At 42.6% G+C, this 18,003-nt stretch overlaps 1 protein-coding gene across 2 annotated transcripts in view; it reads right to left on the bottom strand.

The window, feature by feature from the left end:
- LOC129853436 (protein unc-13 homolog C-like) overlaps positions 1-18,003 on the bottom strand; it is a 123,083-nt gene that overhangs the window by 42,701 nt on the left and 62,379 nt on the right. For both annotated transcript variants that reach the window (XM_055919477.1, XM_055919478.1), the window contains 2 exons: positions 16,996-17,085; positions 12,458-12,586 (listed from right to left, as the gene is read on the bottom strand). In XM_055919477.1, coding sequence (XP_055775452.1) covers positions 12,458-12,586; positions 16,996-17,085 — 219 coding nt within the window. The remainder of the gene's footprint in view (positions 1-12,457; positions 12,587-16,995; positions 17,086-18,003) is intronic.

Here is an 18,003-nt window from a genome sequence, read left to right as displayed (position 1 = left end):
TCCTGGTACAGTATATGAGTTGATAGTTGTCTGTAGACCAGTCCTGGTACAGTATATGAGTTGATAGTTGTCTGTAGACCAGTGCAGGTATATGAGTTGACAGTTGTCTGTAGACCAGTCCTGGTACAGTATATGAGTTGATAGTTGTCTGTAGACCAGTCCTGGTACAGTATATGAGTTGATAGTTGTCTGTAGACCAGTCCTGGTACAGTATATGAGTTGACAGTTGTCTGTAGACCAGTCCTGGTACAGTATATGAGTTGATAGTTGTCTGTAGACCAGTCCTGGTAGAGTATATGAGTTGATAGTTGTCTGTAGACCAGTCCTGGTACAGTATATGAGTTGATAGTTGTCTGTAGACCAGTCCTGGTATAGTATATGAGTTGATAGTTGTCTGTAGACCAGTCCTGGTACAGTGATGGACTAGTGAGAGTTCTAGTACAGGAAGGAGTACAGCAGGAGAGTTGTAGCTCCCTGTAACAGTCCTTCTGTAGTATTGGAGCTGATAAATGTTTCTCTGTAGATGGGAGATACGGTTAGAATCAGACTCAACTCTCTGGACATTCTGTTCACACCAACACATTTCCTCTCTTATCTTAATGACTTTACAGATAGATAACCCACTGCTCACAGTGTGTGTTTGTATTGCACGCGCAAGCACAAACACACCCGTGTGTATATCTCTGGGCAACATGAAATGTACTTTTGATTAATAGAATATGGTGTGTTAAAATGAAGCCTGTCCCTGGCAGCTCTGAAATAATATGGCTTCAATTATTCAACAACCTGCAGTGAAGCGTGTTGCTGTGTGTGTGTGTGTGTGTGTGTGTGTGTGTGTGTGTGTGTGTGTGTGTGTGTGTGTGTGTGTGTGTGTGTGTGTGTGTGTGTGTGTGTGTGTGTGTGTGTGTGTGTGTGTGTGTGTGTGTGTGTGTGTGTGCGTGTGTGGTTGCTTGCTTGTATGTATTCTAGACGTAGCTCATTCTAATATTTCTACTACTATACATTATATTTTAATTACACTGTTTATACACACCGCAAATTTATATACTGGATTCTTGACATAGCTTGTGTGCGTGTTTGTGTTTGTCTGTGTGTGTTTGGTCTGTGTGTATTTGGTGTGTGTGTGTGTGTGTGTGTAATGACTCGGGGGAGAGCTCGATTAAAACCGGTTAAGCGTAAACTCACCAATTTTGGGGACTTTCGTTATTAGTTAATTGTTTTATCAAGGTAGTGTGCTAATAAATTAGCCTCTGTTCAGCCAATTTGGGACCGTTTTGGCTGATAGCCATGCTTCCCAGCTTAAATTGAGTTTGTCTCACTAGACTCTGGGGTATCGGATTAGACTCGGGGCTCCCGAATTGCGCAGCGGTCTAAGGCACTGCATCGCAGTGCTAGAGGCATCCCTACAGACCCTGGTTTGATCCCGGGCTGTATTACAACTGATCGGGAGTCCCATAGGGCGGTGCACAATTGGCCCAGCATCATCCGGGTTAGGGGAGGGTTTGGCTAGGGTAGGCTGTCATTGTTAAATAAGAGTTTGTTCTTAACTGACTTGCCTGGTTAAATGGGAAGTCCTGCTTACACTTTTATTCGCTGCTTGGACTGACAGTCAATTTCTTGCAGAAGGACACGTCATATGTCGCATAGCGTTGGAAAGCTAAGAACCATAAGATGGTGCCAAAGAGGATGGCTGATGTTTTACATGCCTGTAACCAATTGTGCTATTTTTTCGATTTTTTTGCGTTGTTTTTAACTTATTTTTGTACTTATTTTGTACATAATGTTGCTGCTACCATCTCTTATGACCAAAACCAACTTATGGACATCAGAACTGGGATTACTTACCACGAACTGGAAGAAGCTTTTTCCTTTAACGAGTCCGACGAGAAAGATATACTGCTCTCCCGGGAACAGGCCCAGATTCCCGTCATTTGCGTGAAGAAAAGACGGAGGAAAAGAGGACGCAGATCGGGCTGCATTTTGAGAATCAGTAGGTGAGCGAGTAAAGTCCCACTGCCATCAATTCTACTTGCTAACATGCAATTATTGGATAATAAAATTGATGATCTACGATTGCGATTATTCTACCAACGGCACATTAAAAACTGTAATACCTTATGTTTCCCCCGAGTCGTGGCTGAACGACGACACGGATAATATAGAGCTGGAGGGATTTTCAATGGACCAGCAGAACAGAGAAGCTACGTCTGGTAAGATGAGGGGTGGGGGTGTGTGTATTTTTGTCAGTAACAGCTGGGGCGTGATGTCTAATATTAAAGAAGTCTCGAGGTATTGGTCGCCTGAGGTAGAGTACCTTATGATAAGCTGTAGACCACACTATCTACCTAGAGAGTTCTCATCTATATTATTCATAGCCGTCTATTTACCACCACAGCCCGATGCTGGCACTAAGACCGCACTCAACCCGACAAGGCCATAAACAAACAAGAAAATGCTCACCCAGAAGCGGCGCTCCTAGTGGCCGGGGACTTTAATGCAGGTAAACTTAAAGCAGTTTTACCACATTTTTACCAGCATGTCACATGTGCAACCAGAGGAAAAAAAACTCTAGACCACCTTTACTTCACACACAGAGAAGCATGCAAAGCTCTCCCCCGCCCTCCATTTGGCAAATCTGATCATAATTCTATCCTCCTGAATCCTTCTTACAAGCAAAAACTAATGCAGGAAGTACCAGTGACTCTCTCAATACAGAAGTGGTTAGATGACGCGGATGCTACGCTACAGGACTGTTTTGCTAGCACAGACTGGAATATTTTCTGGGATTCAGCTAATGGCATTGAGGTGTATACCACCTCAGTCATCGGCTTCATCAATAAGTGCATCAACGACGTCGTCCCCACAGTGACCGTACGTACATATCCCAACCAAAAGGAACACCTATGTGAGAATACTGTTCATTGACTACAGCTCAGCGTTCAGCACCATAGTGCCCACAAAGCTCATCTCTAAGCTAAGGACTCTGGGACTAAACATCTCCCTCTGCAACTGGATCCTGAACTTTCTGACAGGCCGCCCCCAGGTGGTGAGGGTAGGCAACAACATGTCTGCCACGCTGATCCTCAACACTGGGGCCCCTCAGGGGTGTGTACTTAGTCTCCTCCTGTACTCCCTGTTCATCCACGACTGCGTGGCCAAACACGACTCCAACATCATCATTAAGTTTGCTGAAAACACAACAGTGGTAGGCCTAATCACCGGCAACGATGAGACAGCCTATAGGGAGGAGGTCAGAGAACTGGCAGTGTGGTGCCAGGACAACAACCTATCCTTTAATGTGAGCAAGAAAAAGGAGCTGATCGTGGACTACATGAAGAGGCTGGCCCGAACAAGCCCCCATTAACACCAAGAGGGCTGTAGTGTAGCGGGTCGAGAGTTTCAAGTTCCTTGGTAACCACATCCCCAACAATCTATCATGGTCCAAACACACCAAGACAGTTGTGAAGAGGGCACGACAAAACCTTTTCCCCTCAGGAGACTGAAAAGATTTGGAATGGGTCCCCAGATCCTCAAAAAGTTCTACAGCTGCACCATCGAGAGCATCCTGACCGGTTGCATCACCTCCTTGTATGGCAACTGCTCGGCATCCGAGGCGCTACAGAGGGTAGTGCGTATGGCCCAGTACATCACTGGGGTCAAGCTTCCTGCCATCCAGAACCTATATATTAGGCGGTAAAATAAAATAAATAAAATTGGCAGAGACTCCAGTTCCCCAAGTCATAGCCAGTTTTCTCTGCTACCGCACGGCAAGCAGTATCGGAGTGCCAAGTCTATGACCAAAAGGCTCCTTAAAACCTTTTCTCAATAGGGGGGCGCCATTTCGACTTTGTAAAAAAACGTTCCCAAATTAAACTGCCTCGTACTCAATTCTTGCTCGTACAATATGCATATTATTATTACTATTGGATAGAAAACACTCTCTAGTTTCTAAAACCGTTTGAATTATATCTGTGAGTAAAACAGAACTCATTTTGCAGCAAACTTCCTGTCAGGAAGTGAGAAATCTGAAATTGGGCACTCTGTTCCAGGGTCAGTTTATTAGTTTGCATGTAATCTATGGGTCGACATGAACTGCATACGCCTTCCCCTAGATGTCAGTAAGCAGTGAGAATTGGAATGGGGTGTCTAGGTAGATCTGAGGCCGTACAAAAGCTCTTGGAACCGGGTGTGCAGTCTTTTCAACGTTCGTCATGACGCAAGACAGACCTCAGGATTGCATTCTGAAAAGCTCTCGTTATAGGCGTTAGATGTATCCGGCTCTGATTTTTTTTCGATATAGGTGTTAAAAACATCATAATGTAGTTATTTTAAACCGAGTTATATCAGTTTATATCAGTATATTGCGATTTTTGGTATTTTATTTGTGCTGCGTTATGGTGAGTTGGACACGTCTTCGAAACATGGCTAATGTTTGCTGCTAATTCCAAAGTTAAAGACGACAATCTACAACCGAGCAACAATTATTCTGGACAAAGGACAACTTGCACAAGATACTGATGGAAGCTCATCAAATAGTAAGAACTATTTATGATGTTAATTCGTATTTCTGTTGAAAATGTTAAACTATTACTCCGCCATTAATTTTGGTGCGGTCTCGCTTTAACGCACGCTGTATGTCGTAGTAACGTTAACGTTAATTTTAATTTTAAAAATCTAACACAGCGGTTGCATTAAGAACTAATGTATCTTTCATTTGCTGTCCAACCTGTATTTTTTAGTCAAGTTTATGATTAGTTATTGATTAGATTAGGTGCCTCTCCCAAGATTTCTCCCAACATTTTGTTTGCAGTTTGGCTACTATTCTATTCTCACATTTTCGAACAAACCATATATGTATTGTGTAATATGATGCTATAGGACTGTCATCTGAAGAAGTTTGAGAAGGTTAGTGAAAAAATTTATATCTTTTGCTGGTTTATTCGTTATCGCTATTGTTGGCTTGAATCAATGCTGTTGTGTGGTTGGCTATTGTAGTAAGCTAATATAATGCTATATTGTGTTTTCGCTGTAAAACACTTAAAAAATCTGAAATATTGGCTGGATTCACAAGATCTTTGTCTTTCATTTACTGTACGCTGTGTATTTTTCATAAATGTTTTATGATGAGTATTTAGGTAATTCACGTTGGTCTCTGTAGTTATTCTACCTGCTTTGGTGAGATTTTGTGATGGTGGCTGCAATATAAAACTATGATTTATACCTGAAATATGCACATTTGTCTAACAAAACATATGCTATACAATAACTATGTTATCAGACTGTCATCTGATGAAGTATTTTCTTGGTTAGTGACTATTTATATCTTTATTTGGTCGGAATTGTGATAGCTACCTATGCAGTAAAAAAATGGTGGGAAAAAAAAGTTGTGTCTTTTGCTATCGTGGTTAGCTAATAGAAATACATATTGTGTCTTCCCTGTAAAACATTTTAAAAATCAGAAATGATGGCTGGATTCACAAGATGTGTATCTTTCATCTGGTGTCTTGGACTTGTGATTTCATGATATTTAGATGCTAGTATTTACTTGTGGCGCTATGCTAGGCTATGCTAGTCAGCTTTTTTTACTGATGAGGGTGCTCCCGGATCCGGGATGAGTACCAAGTAAAAGTTAACAGCTTCTACACCCAAGACATAAGACTGCTGAACAACTAATCAAATGGCCACTCGCTGTTTATTATCTATGCAATGTCCCTTCACCTCCACCTACATGTACAACTTACCTCTAACCTGTACCCCCGCACACTGACTCGGTACCGGTACCCCCTGTATATAGCCTCGTTATTGTTATGTTATTGTGTTACTTTTTAAATCATATTTTACTTTAGTTTATTTGGTAAATATTTTCTTAACTCTTGTTGAACTGCAAAGTTGGTTAAGGGCTTGTAAGTAAGCATTTCACTGTAAAGACTACACTTGTTGTATTCAGCATTTCACGGTAAGGTCTACACTTGTATTCGACGCATGTGACAAATAAAGTTAGATTTGATCCTTCTGCCTCGATAGCAACTAGTTCGTTCTACGACAAACAATAATGGTTTTATATTGAATTTAACAAAAGAACTTTAACATTATTTGTAAGATGTGAAATAAAAGCACTTTCTGTTCATCACAGACGGACAACTTGTGTAGGAGATGGAAGCTTAGATCTTAATGAGTTGGTTACCAAGGGGTCTTTGTGTGTCGTCCCTGCTGCAGTGTGCAGAGTGTGTGTGTGTGTGTGTGCGTGTGTGGTTGCTTGCTTGTATGTATTCTAGACGTAGCTCATTCTAATATTTCTACTACTATACATTATGTGTGTGTGTGTGTGTGTGTGTGTGTGAGTGTGTGTGTATGTGTGTGTGTGTGTGTGTGTGTGTGTGTGTGTGCGTGTGTGTGTGTGTGTGTGTGTGTGTGTGTGTGTGTGTGTGTGTGTGTGTGTGCGCAGAGGGGCTGCAGTGGTCTGTCTTACTGTAGAGATATGCAAAATGAAGCAGGATCCTCTATGCAAAGTATTCCCAGTGTGTGTGTGTGTGTGTGTGTGTGTGTGTGTGTGTGTGTGTGTGTGTGTGTGTGTGTGTGTGTGTGTGTGTGTGTGTGTGTGTGTGTGTGTGTGTGTGTGTGTGTGTGTGTGTGTGGTCCTGCAAGTGCATGGGTGTTTGTGTACTATATACCGTTGTGTGAAGGGCATTGATGAAGGTTGTGTATTACCCATGCATCTCCCCGCTCATCTATATTCATAATGTCAAGCAACAACACATTGTTAGAGGTGGTAAAGTAGCAGGTATATTGTACATCCATCATAAAGCTGAGGGATAACCTACCGCCCTCTCCACTGAGAAGAATATCTGCCTTTAGCCGTACAGGCTTTCCTTGGCCTGGGGGACAAACCAACCACCAGGTAGAGGCCAACATGAAATAGTTAATCCACCCTAAACTTCTGTTAAAATATCTGCTTTTGATCATACTGCCTTCCTTGGTCTGGGGAACAAACCAACTAGAGACCAACATGTATACTCAATGGTGTAATCCATTCATTTTCGTTCACATTTAAATGAACAGGTCTCTCTGGTAGAATAGATTTCAACTCACTGAGGTTCACCTCATTGGGTCCCTTGTAGCTCAATTGGTAGAGCATGGTGCTTGCAACATCAGGGTAGTGGGTTCAACTCCTATGGTGGGCTAATATGAAAATGTAAATCACTCTGGATAAGAGTGTCTGCTAAATGAGTAATAAATAAAGGTTAGTTATACATACAGCAGCAGTGTGTTGAAGCTTAGGTCTGCCCTCCCTTGTTACTGAGTTCTGCCTTTCATCATACTGCCTTCTTTGGGTTGTGGTCAGACACCAGTAGAGGTCAACATGTATGCATAGTGAATGTAAACATGGTTTATTGTATCTATCTATTTTATGATTATTGTGTCCAGCACCAGCAGTACATCCTTGAAGAAAAGCTGAATAAACCAACTAAGTGATATTGGCAGGAGCAGTGTGTGGGTCTTTCTTTTCTTCAAGGACTTCATTGAATTATCCCCAAGCACCTGCAACAAGCCGACTCAAAGTGCTTTTCCTCTTTTCAATCAGGAAGCATTGGGTTTCGTGACTGGCTCTGTAACCCCTCTCTTCAATGGAAAGATAGTGTAAATATACTGAAAAGATACATACGGTCTTTCTTTGGGCTGTGGGACTAGCACAGACCAAAATGTATATTCCTAACAAGTGTTATTTGATATATCACTTAAATTTAAGCATATCTATTAAAGTGGACAGAGACAAGGACCAGTACACCCTTGTCAAAGCACTGAGTCGAAACAGTTTCTATTCGTGATACCTGGCTCTGTAAACTCAAACAGTTTCTATTCGTGATACCTGGCTCTGTAAACTCAAACAGTTTCTATTCGTGATACCTGGCTCTGTAAACTCAAACAGTTTCTATTCGTGATACCTGGCTCTGTAAACTCAAACAGTTTCTATTCGTGATACCTGGCTCTGTAAACTCAAACAGTTTCTATTCGTGATACCTGGCTCTGTAAACTCAAACAGTTTCTATTCGTGATACCTGGCTCTGTAAACTCAAACAGTTTCTATTTGTGATACCTGGCTCTGTAAACTCAAACAGTTTCTATTCGTGATACCTGGCTCTGTAAACTCAAACAGTTTCTATTTGTGATACCTGGCTCTGTAAACTCAAACAGTTTCTATTTGTGATACCTGGCTCTGTAAACTCAAACAGTTTCTATTTGTGATACCTGGCTCTGTAAACTCAAACAGTTTCTATTCGTGATACCTGGCTCTGTAAACTCAAACAGTTTCTATTCGTGATACCTGGCTCTGTAAACTCAAACAGTTTCTATTTGTGATACGTGGCTCTGTAAACTCAAACAGTTTCTATTCGTGATACGTGGCTCTGTAAACTCAAACAGTTTCTATTCGTGATACGTGGCTCTGTAAACTCAAACAGTTTCTATTCGTGATACGTGGCTCTGTAAACTCAATCAATTAATCAACTATTTAGCTTGAAATCCCATTTTCTCTTCTCTGTGTGCTCTCTCTCCTTTGTGAACGATTATGGGTCTACATACATTGTTTGAGATTGAAGCCCCTCTCAAACATCTGATCCCTCTACTTTGACTAATTTGATATTTGGGGACTTAGGGTAACCAAATCACCAGCACTATAGTAGCATGCTAATCATACACTCTATATTCACAAGAATCCCTTCCTCTAGAGCGAATCTCAAATCACACCCTTTCCCCCCTGTAGTGCATAACTTTGACCAGAGCCGTATAGGGCTGCCTGCCATACTATGGTGCACTGCACAGGGCATATGAGGGTGGGATTTTGTTTCACCAGTGTGTAACCAACGGGGAATATCAGTACTGATTCCAGGAGAACTAGCAGTACTGAGCCAACCATGATCAGTTTACAATTGGCTCATTCATCCCCCTCCTCTCCCCTGTAACTATTCCCCAGGTCGTTGCTGCAAATGAGAACGTGTTCTCAGTCAACTTACCTGGTAAAATAACGGTAAAATAAAATAAATAAATAAATAAAAATTCCAAACTGGGATGACCGTTTACCAGTAACAAACCAGTTCAAATGGCACCCCATATACTCATAGTGCAATACTAAAAGAGGTACTAGTACTAAAAGTAGAGCACTATATAAGGAATTGGGTGCCATTTGGGACACACATTAACTCTCTCAGACGCTGTATCACACATCTGGATGGCAATCACAGGCCAACAGTTTGTTTACACATCTGGACAAACAGACAGAGAATCAACACAGTAGGAAACAGTTCAAACACCTAAAGGAGACAATAACAGACATGGGGACTGACATCCCTAATATCCAATAAGCAAAAACAACCAATTTGTTGACTGGCTCACCGGAGCGAGATGGGATTATTTGTTTCAGATATGACCCTTTTTTTCGATCTTGTCTCATTGCTGCAACTCCCCAATGGGCTCGGGAGAGGCGAAGGTCGAGTCATGCGTCCATCCAAAACATGTCCCGCCAATCCACGATAAGCTAAGTAAAGCACCCCCCCGGCAAAGCCTTCCCCTAACCCAGACTACTCTGGGCCAATTGTGCACCACCCAATGGGACACCCGGTCATGGCTGGTTGTGACACAGCCTGGGATCGAACCCGGGTCTGTAGTGACACCTAAAGCACTGCAGTGCCTAAGACTGCTGCACCACTCAGGAGGCTTGCTAGATGGTATTCTAACCAGTAACCCTCTGACTAGATCACTGATTATATTTAAGAATTACCTGTATAAATTAAATTAAACTGGAGCCAAGAGGAATTTTTACCAGTAACCCCTTGATTTGGCTTTAGCACATCCGATCAGCTACACATGTGATAAGACTATCAGTGTGTGTGTGTGTGGTATGACTATACATGAGACTCATAGTGTGTTGTAACATGCAGGCATACAGAGAAACACATCTGTGCTAATGTGATGTCCTCACAGTGCTGAACATACACTTCAGTTCAACAGTTAATAAACCCTAATAATACACACTACACAGCCCGGCCTGTACTGCTATCAATTGGCCATAATGTGTGTATATATATGTGTGTGTGTGTGTGTTTGTGTGTGAGTGAGTGATTGTGTGTGTTTGAGTGTGTGTGAGAGAGAGATAGAGAGCAGAAAAAATGCAGAAATGGATGCAGATCATTTTAGAGAGCTGTGTGTGTGTGTGTGTGTGTGTGTGTGTGTGTGTGTGTGTGTGTGTGTGTGTGTGTGTGTGTGTGTGTGTGTGTGTGTGTGTGTGTGTGTGTGTGTGTGTGTGTGTGTGTGTGTGTGTGTGTGTGTGTGTGTGTGTGTGTGTGTGTGTGTGTGTGTGTGTGTGTGTGTGTGTGTGGTCATGTCTGCATACAGTGTATCTACAGAGATATGCAGTACTGGGCATCTCTCCTCCTTCCTCCACAGTGACTAAATTCCAATGGAGAGAATTTGGACCTAAATGACTCTCTTTCTTCACCTGCTCTATTTCCTTCCTTCACTGCTCTCTTTTTAAATCTCTCCATCTCTGCCAGGCTTTACAGGAATGTTTAAGCTCTCCCTCCTTCCTCTCCCTGATCCCTCCATGTCCTCCCTCCCTCCCTCCCCATGTCCTCCCTCACTCTCTCCCATGTAGAGTGCTTTGTAGCGTTACATAATCAGCCTCTGGTTGGACGGTGGTATTTCCAGTGAGAGAACGAGGGCAGGCAAGACAACACAATGGACGTCTTTTATGGGAAATATCCACAGTGGCACAAAGGCAGGCTGTAATATTATGATATAGTCATCCACCACCTTGAGGTTAGCTCCAGGAGAGAACATGTGTGTGTGTGTTGATGTTGTGGTGACTAGTGTGTTGATGAAGAGTGTGTCCTGTTTGTAAGTGTGTGTGTGTATGTGTGTGTGTGCGTGTGTGTGTGTGTGTTGATAGAGTGTGTGTGTGTGTGTGTGTGTGTGTGTGCCTGTGTGTGTGTTGATGGAGTATGTGTCTGGTCTATGTGTGTGTGTGTGTTGATGGAGTAGGCGTCTGGTCTATACGTATGTGTGTGTGTGTGTGTGTTGATGGAGTGTGTGACTCGTTGGTGAGTGCGTTAGACTGAGTTGTAATTAGTGGCTGTATCTATCTCTCTGCTGGGTAATTGCTAAAAACGCCTCAGGCTGTTTCTACAAAGGAAGATTATTATTCAACTTCTACAGTTATAAACTCCTTGTTATAGACCAGCAGGACATTACCTCACTGTTACAGAACTTGCGTTTAGCAGAACAGATAGATATGACTGTTACAGACCTGAAGGACATTATCTCTCTATTAGGCAGAACACACTAGTTCCTGTAGTGCACCTTAGGACTGACAGAGGGCTGATATAGGACTGATATAAAATGAATATAGGACTGAGTGTACAAAACATTAGGAATACCTGTTCCTTCGATGACATAGACTGACCAGATCAATCCAGGTGAAAGCTATGATCACTTATTGATGTCACCTGTTAAATCCACTTTGATCAGTGTAGATGAAGGGGAGGAGACAGGTTAAAGAAGGATTTTTAAGCCTTTAGACAATTGAGACATGGATTGTGTCTGTGTGCCATTCAGAGGGTGACTGGGCAAGACAAAAGATTTAAGTGCCTTTGAACCAAGCTGCATCACATCCGGCCGTGATTGTGAGTCCAATAGGGCAGCACACAATTGGCCCAGCGTCGTCCAGGTTTGGCTGGGGTAGGCCATCATTGTAAATAAAAAATTTAAAAAATACATTGACTGGTAGTAGGTGCCAGGCGCACAGGTTTGTGTCAAGAACTGCAATGTTGCTGGGTTTTTCATGCTCAACAGTTTCCCGTGTGCCGACTTGACACAACTGTAGGAAGCATTGAATTCAACATAGGCCAGCACCACTGTGGAATGCTTTCGACACCTTGTAGAGTCCATGCCCCAACGAATTGAGGCTGTTCTGAGGGCAAAGGGGATGGTGCAACTCAATACTAAGAAGGTGTTCCTAATGCGTTGTACACTCAGCATATATAGGACTGATATAGGATTTTACATAGTACTGATATAGGATTTTAAAAAGTACTGATATATGATTTAACATAGTACTGATATATGATTTAACATAGTACTGATATATGATTTAACATAGGACTGATATAGGATTTCATATAGGACTGATATAGATTTTTAATAGGTCTGATATAGGGTTTAATATAGGGGTGATATAGGAGTGATATAGGATTTAATATAGAAGTGATAAAGAGTTTAATGTAGTGGTGATATAAGGTTTAATATAGGAGTGATACAGGATTTAATATAAGACTGATATAGGATTTAATAAAGGGGTGATATAGGGTTTAATATAGGACTGATGTAGAGTTTAATATAGGCTGATATAGGGTTTAATTTAGGGTGATATAGGGATTAATATAGGGTGATATAGTGTCTGTTTTACCTGGTCTAGTAGCTGGTTGTAGAGTTCATGACAGTTGTCAAAGATGTATTTGTATGTTGAGTCCAGACAGGCTCTGACACAGTCCTTCACCACCATGCTGGCTCTGGGAGGACTCTGTAGCTCCTGTACCTGTAATACAGATAGGAACAAAGTCAAAACACACACACACACACACACACACACACACACACACACACACACACACACACACACACACACACACACACACACACACACATACACACACACACACACACATTTAAAGTTGTACCTTTAGAATGGTAAATAATAAGGAATAAATCTTCCAAAAATTTAAATAGACCTCTCTATCCTTGATTCTTTGCAACCTACTGTATACTGTCTATGTGTTCAGAAGAACTCGTGTGTGTGTGTGTGTGTGTGTGTGATTCAGAGGGGTTGGGTTACACACTTCGGTTGAACACACTTCGGCTGAATGCATTCAGTTGTGCAATTGTCTAGGTATCCCCTTTCCCTTAATGTGCAGGGTGGCTGGAAGTGGGAGTGAAAGTCTGTAACATAAAGTGACAATTCTCATTTTTGCCCCCCACGTCATCTCCCCTTCAGCTGCCATCTTAGTTACGCCTGGCCGCTCCATTCTCTGTACATCCGCCCCACACCACAACACAGCCTTCCTGAATGGGAGTCCACCGGTGTCTTTGTGTGTGTGTGTTTGCCTGCGAGTCAACCGGTTTGTGTGTGTGTGTGTGTGCGTGTGTGTGTGCGTGTGTGCGTGTGTGCGTGTGTGCGTGCGTGGGTGCGTGTATGAAGCAGAGCACTGGGCTGTTTTTAAAACTAGATAAAACAGCGTGCAGGCTGGTAACTGGGGGAGAGGATTACCGGGCGATGATTGCACTGGGAGAGAGGGTGGTTAAAACGCTTCACACACACACACACACACACACACACACACACACACACACACACACACACACACACACACACACACACACACACACACACACACACACACACACACACACACACACACACACACACACACACACGTCACTTAGACACTCAACAGAGTGTATAACATCAGGAATCGGTATGGATAATTGTCATCAGTATGGAGGAACATAAATCAGTCTATATGACTCGTGGGGCCTTCAGACAGACATATCTTATAGCATATTTGCTGCTGCTTCCTGCTCAGATGGATCTACAGAAAGAATAGAATAATAAGTGTTTCTGTTTAGTGTGTGAGGGTGAGTGTGTGTGTATACATATATACATATACAGTGGGGAGAACAAGTATTTGATACACTGCCGATTTTGCAGGTTCTCCTACTTACAAAGCATGTAGAGGTCTGTAATTTTTAGCATAGCTACACTTCAACTGTGAGAGATGGAATCTAAACAAAAATCTAGAAAATCACATTGTATGATTTTTAAGTAATTAATTTGCATTTTATTGCACGACATAAGTATTTGATACATCAGAAAAGCAGAACTTAATATTTGGTACAGAAACTTTTGTTTGCAATTACAGAGATCATACGTTTCCTGTAGTTCTTGACCAGGTTTGCACACACTGCAGCAGGGATTTTGGTCCACTCCTCCATACAGACCTTCTCCAGATCTTTCAGGTTTCGGGGCTGACGCTGGTCAATACGGACTTTCAGCTCCCTCCAAAGATTTTCTATTGAGTTCAGGTCTGGAGACTGGCTAGGCCACTCCAGGACCTTGAGATGCTTGTTACGGAGCCACTCCTTAGTTGCCCTGGCTGTGTGTTTCGGGTCGTTGTCATGCTGGAAGACCCAGCCACGACCCATCTTCAATGCTCTTACTGAGGGAAGGAGGTTGTTGGCCAAGATCTCGCGATACATGGCCCCATCCATCCTCCCCTCAATACGGTGCAGTCGTCCTGTCCCCTTTTCAGAAAAGCATCCCCAAAGAATGATGTTTCCACCTCCATGCATCACGGTTGGGATGGTGTTCTTGGGGTTGTACTGATCCTTCTTCTTCCTCCAAACACGGCGAGTGGAGTTTAGACCAAACAGCTCTATTTTTGTCTCATCAGACCACATGACCTTCTCCCATTCCTCCTCTGGATCATCCAGATGGTCATTGGCAAACTTCAGACGGGCCTGGACATGCGCTGGCTTGAGCAGGGGGACCTTGCATGCGCTGCAGGATTTTAATCCATGACGGCGTAGTGTGTTACTAATGGTTTTCTTTGAGACTGTGATCCCAGCTCTTTTCAGGTCATTGACCAGGTCCTGCCTCAGCCAAATATATTTAATATCAGTTTTGCACAATTCCTGACATTTAATACTAGTAAAAATTACCTGTCTTAGGTCAGATAGGATCACCACTTTATTTTAAGAATGTGAAATATCAGAATAATAGTAGAGAGAATGATTTATTTCAGCTTTTATTTCTTTCATCACATTCTCAGTTGGTCAGAAATTTACATACACTCAATAAGTATTTGGTAGCATTGCCTTTAAATTGTTTCCATAAGCTTCCCACAATAAATTGGGTGAATTTTGGCCCATTCCTCCTGACAGAGCTGGTGTAAATGGGGTCAGGTTTGTAGGCCTCCTTGCTCGCACACGCTTTGTCAGGTCTGCCCACAAATTTTCTATGGGATTGAGGTCAGGGCTTTGTGATAGCCACTCCAATACCTTGACTTTGTTGTCCTGAAGCCATTTTGCCACAACTTTGGAAGTATGCTTGGGGTCATTGTCCAGTTGGAAGACCCATTTGCGACCAAGCTTTAACTTCCTGACTGATGTCTTGAGATGTTGCTTCAATATATCCACATAATTTTCCTTTCCTCATGATGCCATCTATTTTGTGAAGTGCACCAGTCCCTCCTGCAGCAAAGCAACACCACAACATGATGCTGCCACCCCCGTGCTTCACGGTTGGGATGGTGTTCTTCGGATTGCAAGCTTTCCCCCTGTTCCTCCAAACATAACGATGGTCATTATGGTCAAACAGTTCTATTTTTGTGTCATCAGACCACAGGACATTTCTCCAAAATTACAATCTTTGTCCCCATGTGCAGTTGCAAACCGTAGTCTGGCTTTTTTATGGCGGTTTTTCGAGCAGTGGCTTGTTCCTTGCTGAGCGGCCTTTCGTGTTATGTCGATATAGGACTCGTTTTACTGTGGATATAGATACTTTTGTACCTGTTTCCTCCAGCATCTTCACAAGGTCCTTTGCTGTTGTTCTGGGATTGATTTGCACTTCTCGCACCAAAGTACGTTCATCTCTAAGAGACAGAACGCGTCTCCTTCCTGAACGGTATGACAGCTGCGTGGTCCCATGGTGTTTATACTTGCATACTATTGTTTGTTTCAGATGAACGTGGCACTTTCAGGCGTTTGGAAATTGCTTCCAAGGATGAACCAGACTTGTGGAGGTCTACAATGTTTTTCTGAGGTCTTGGCTGATTTCTTTTGATTTTCCCATGATGTCAAGCAAAGAGGCACTGAGTTTGAAGGTAGGCCTTGAAATACATCCACAGGTACACCTCCAATTGACTCAAATGATGTCAATTCGCCTATCAGAAGCTTATAAAGCAATGACATAATTTTCTGGAATGTCCCTGTCACGCCCTGACTTTAGTTATATTTGTTTTCTTTATTATTTGGTTAGATCAGGGTGTGACAAGGGTGGTTTGTTTAGTTTTTGTATTGTCTAGGGTTTTTTGTCTTGTCTAGTTTTTTTTTGTTTATCTATGGGGATTTTGTATTGTCTAGGGGTTGTAGGTTTATGGTGGCCTGAATTGGTTCCCAATCAGAGACAGCTGTTTATCGTTGTCTCTGATTGGGGATCCTATTTAGGTTGCCATTTCCATGTTGGTTTTGTGGTTAGGTGTCCATGTTTAGTTGCCTGTGAGCACTACGTTGGCGGCACGTTTGGAGGGTTATTGTTTTGTTGGCGACATCGTTAATAAAGAAGTATGCTCACAACGCTCCGCCTTGGTCCATTTCTTCAACAGACGATTGTGACATTCCCAAGCTGTTTAAAGGCAAAGTCAACTTAGTGTCTGTAAATTGTTGACCCACTGGAATTGTGATACAGTGAATTATAAGTGAAATAATCTGTCTGTAAACAATTTTTGGAAAAATTACTTGTGTCATGCGCAAAGTTGATGTCCTAATCGACTTGCCAAAACGATAGTTTGTTAACAAGAAATTTGTGGAGTGGTTGAAAAACGAGTTTTAATGACTCCAACCTAAGTGTATGTAAACTTCTGACTTCAACTCTATGTATATATATATTTGTATATGTGAGTGTGTGTGTTGTGTGGGAGGCCTGTTTATAACCATAATCAGTATTGACTATCACTTTAAAGGCAAGCAGTAAATGTACCAATATGCTAATTGATTGATAGGCATGCTTCTACTACAGTAAACTGGGAGTGTCTCTCTCACACACACACACACACACACACACACACACACACACACACACACACACACACACACACACACACACACACACACACACACACACACACACACACACACACACACACACACACACACAGAGTGTGTACATACCTTCATCCTGAAGAAGGTGATGCTGGTGAGAAGGTCCACAGTAGACTTCAGGTCCTGGAGACGCTCTGGGTTACCAGCTGGGAAATTATCCTGCAGCAGAAAATAATGAAGAGATTGGTTCTCTCTCTCCTGCTCCCTTCTCATTCTCCATCTCTCTACAGTTAAGGCTCTATTCAATCTGTATCACTGAAGTTAAGTGTTACAGCATGATTGACATTGGAAGGCAATGCTCTCGCGTTAACAGAGACTGTGTTCATGGTAAACGCTGCATATGTCGGCTCAATGGGAAATGACCTTTACATTTCTATCACGCAACCTGGAACGTTTCATCCATACAGACTGAATAGAGCTCTTCATTTGTAATGCGCTTTTCATCGAAAAACAATCCCAAAGTGCTACAGTGTGTGTATTAGGATAATGAAACGAGGGTCATAGACAATAAGAAATAGCTATAAAGATCTGTTATTAACTAACTAACACTACCCAACAGATTCACAAAGGGAAACAGCAGCTAGTGGCAGTCTATTCCCCCCTGGAAACATACAGCAATATAACTAGGTAGGGTACGGCCCTCAAGGTGGGATCAGGTGCTGAAGGCCACTCGTCTCACAGCGCTGTATCCCACGCAGTCTCATAATTCATTCACACATTGATATTGATGATGGGACACATCCAGCCATCATCAGTAAAGGAGTTTGATGTCTGGTCGTTTAGTGTTAAAGCCCCTGTGTGATGGAAACCTCCATTCATGCTCAGAGCACCGTGACAGGAGAGCTTTCAGCACACCTGCACCCTGATAGGCTGAGAAAAGGTGCTTGGTGAACTATACATTACTGCCCCCCACCCTCCCTTCTCTTTACCACAGACTGGCACGCACGCACGCTCGCACGCACACACACACACACACCTCCCAAGTAACTTTGAGACCAAACCTAATGAGACCAAACCCTAACCATTAGACCAATAACTGAGATTGTTACTCAGTGTTTGACAGAGTCTAAAACAGGC

Source organism: Salvelinus fontinalis, chromosome 4, assembly GCF_029448725.1.
Source record: "Salvelinus fontinalis isolate EN_2023a chromosome 4, ASM2944872v1, whole genome shotgun sequence".
NCBI classification, from domain to species: domain Eukaryota; kingdom Metazoa; phylum Chordata; class Actinopteri; order Salmoniformes; family Salmonidae; genus Salvelinus; species Salvelinus fontinalis.
This window is presented reverse-complemented; position numbering and strand designations above follow the sequence as displayed.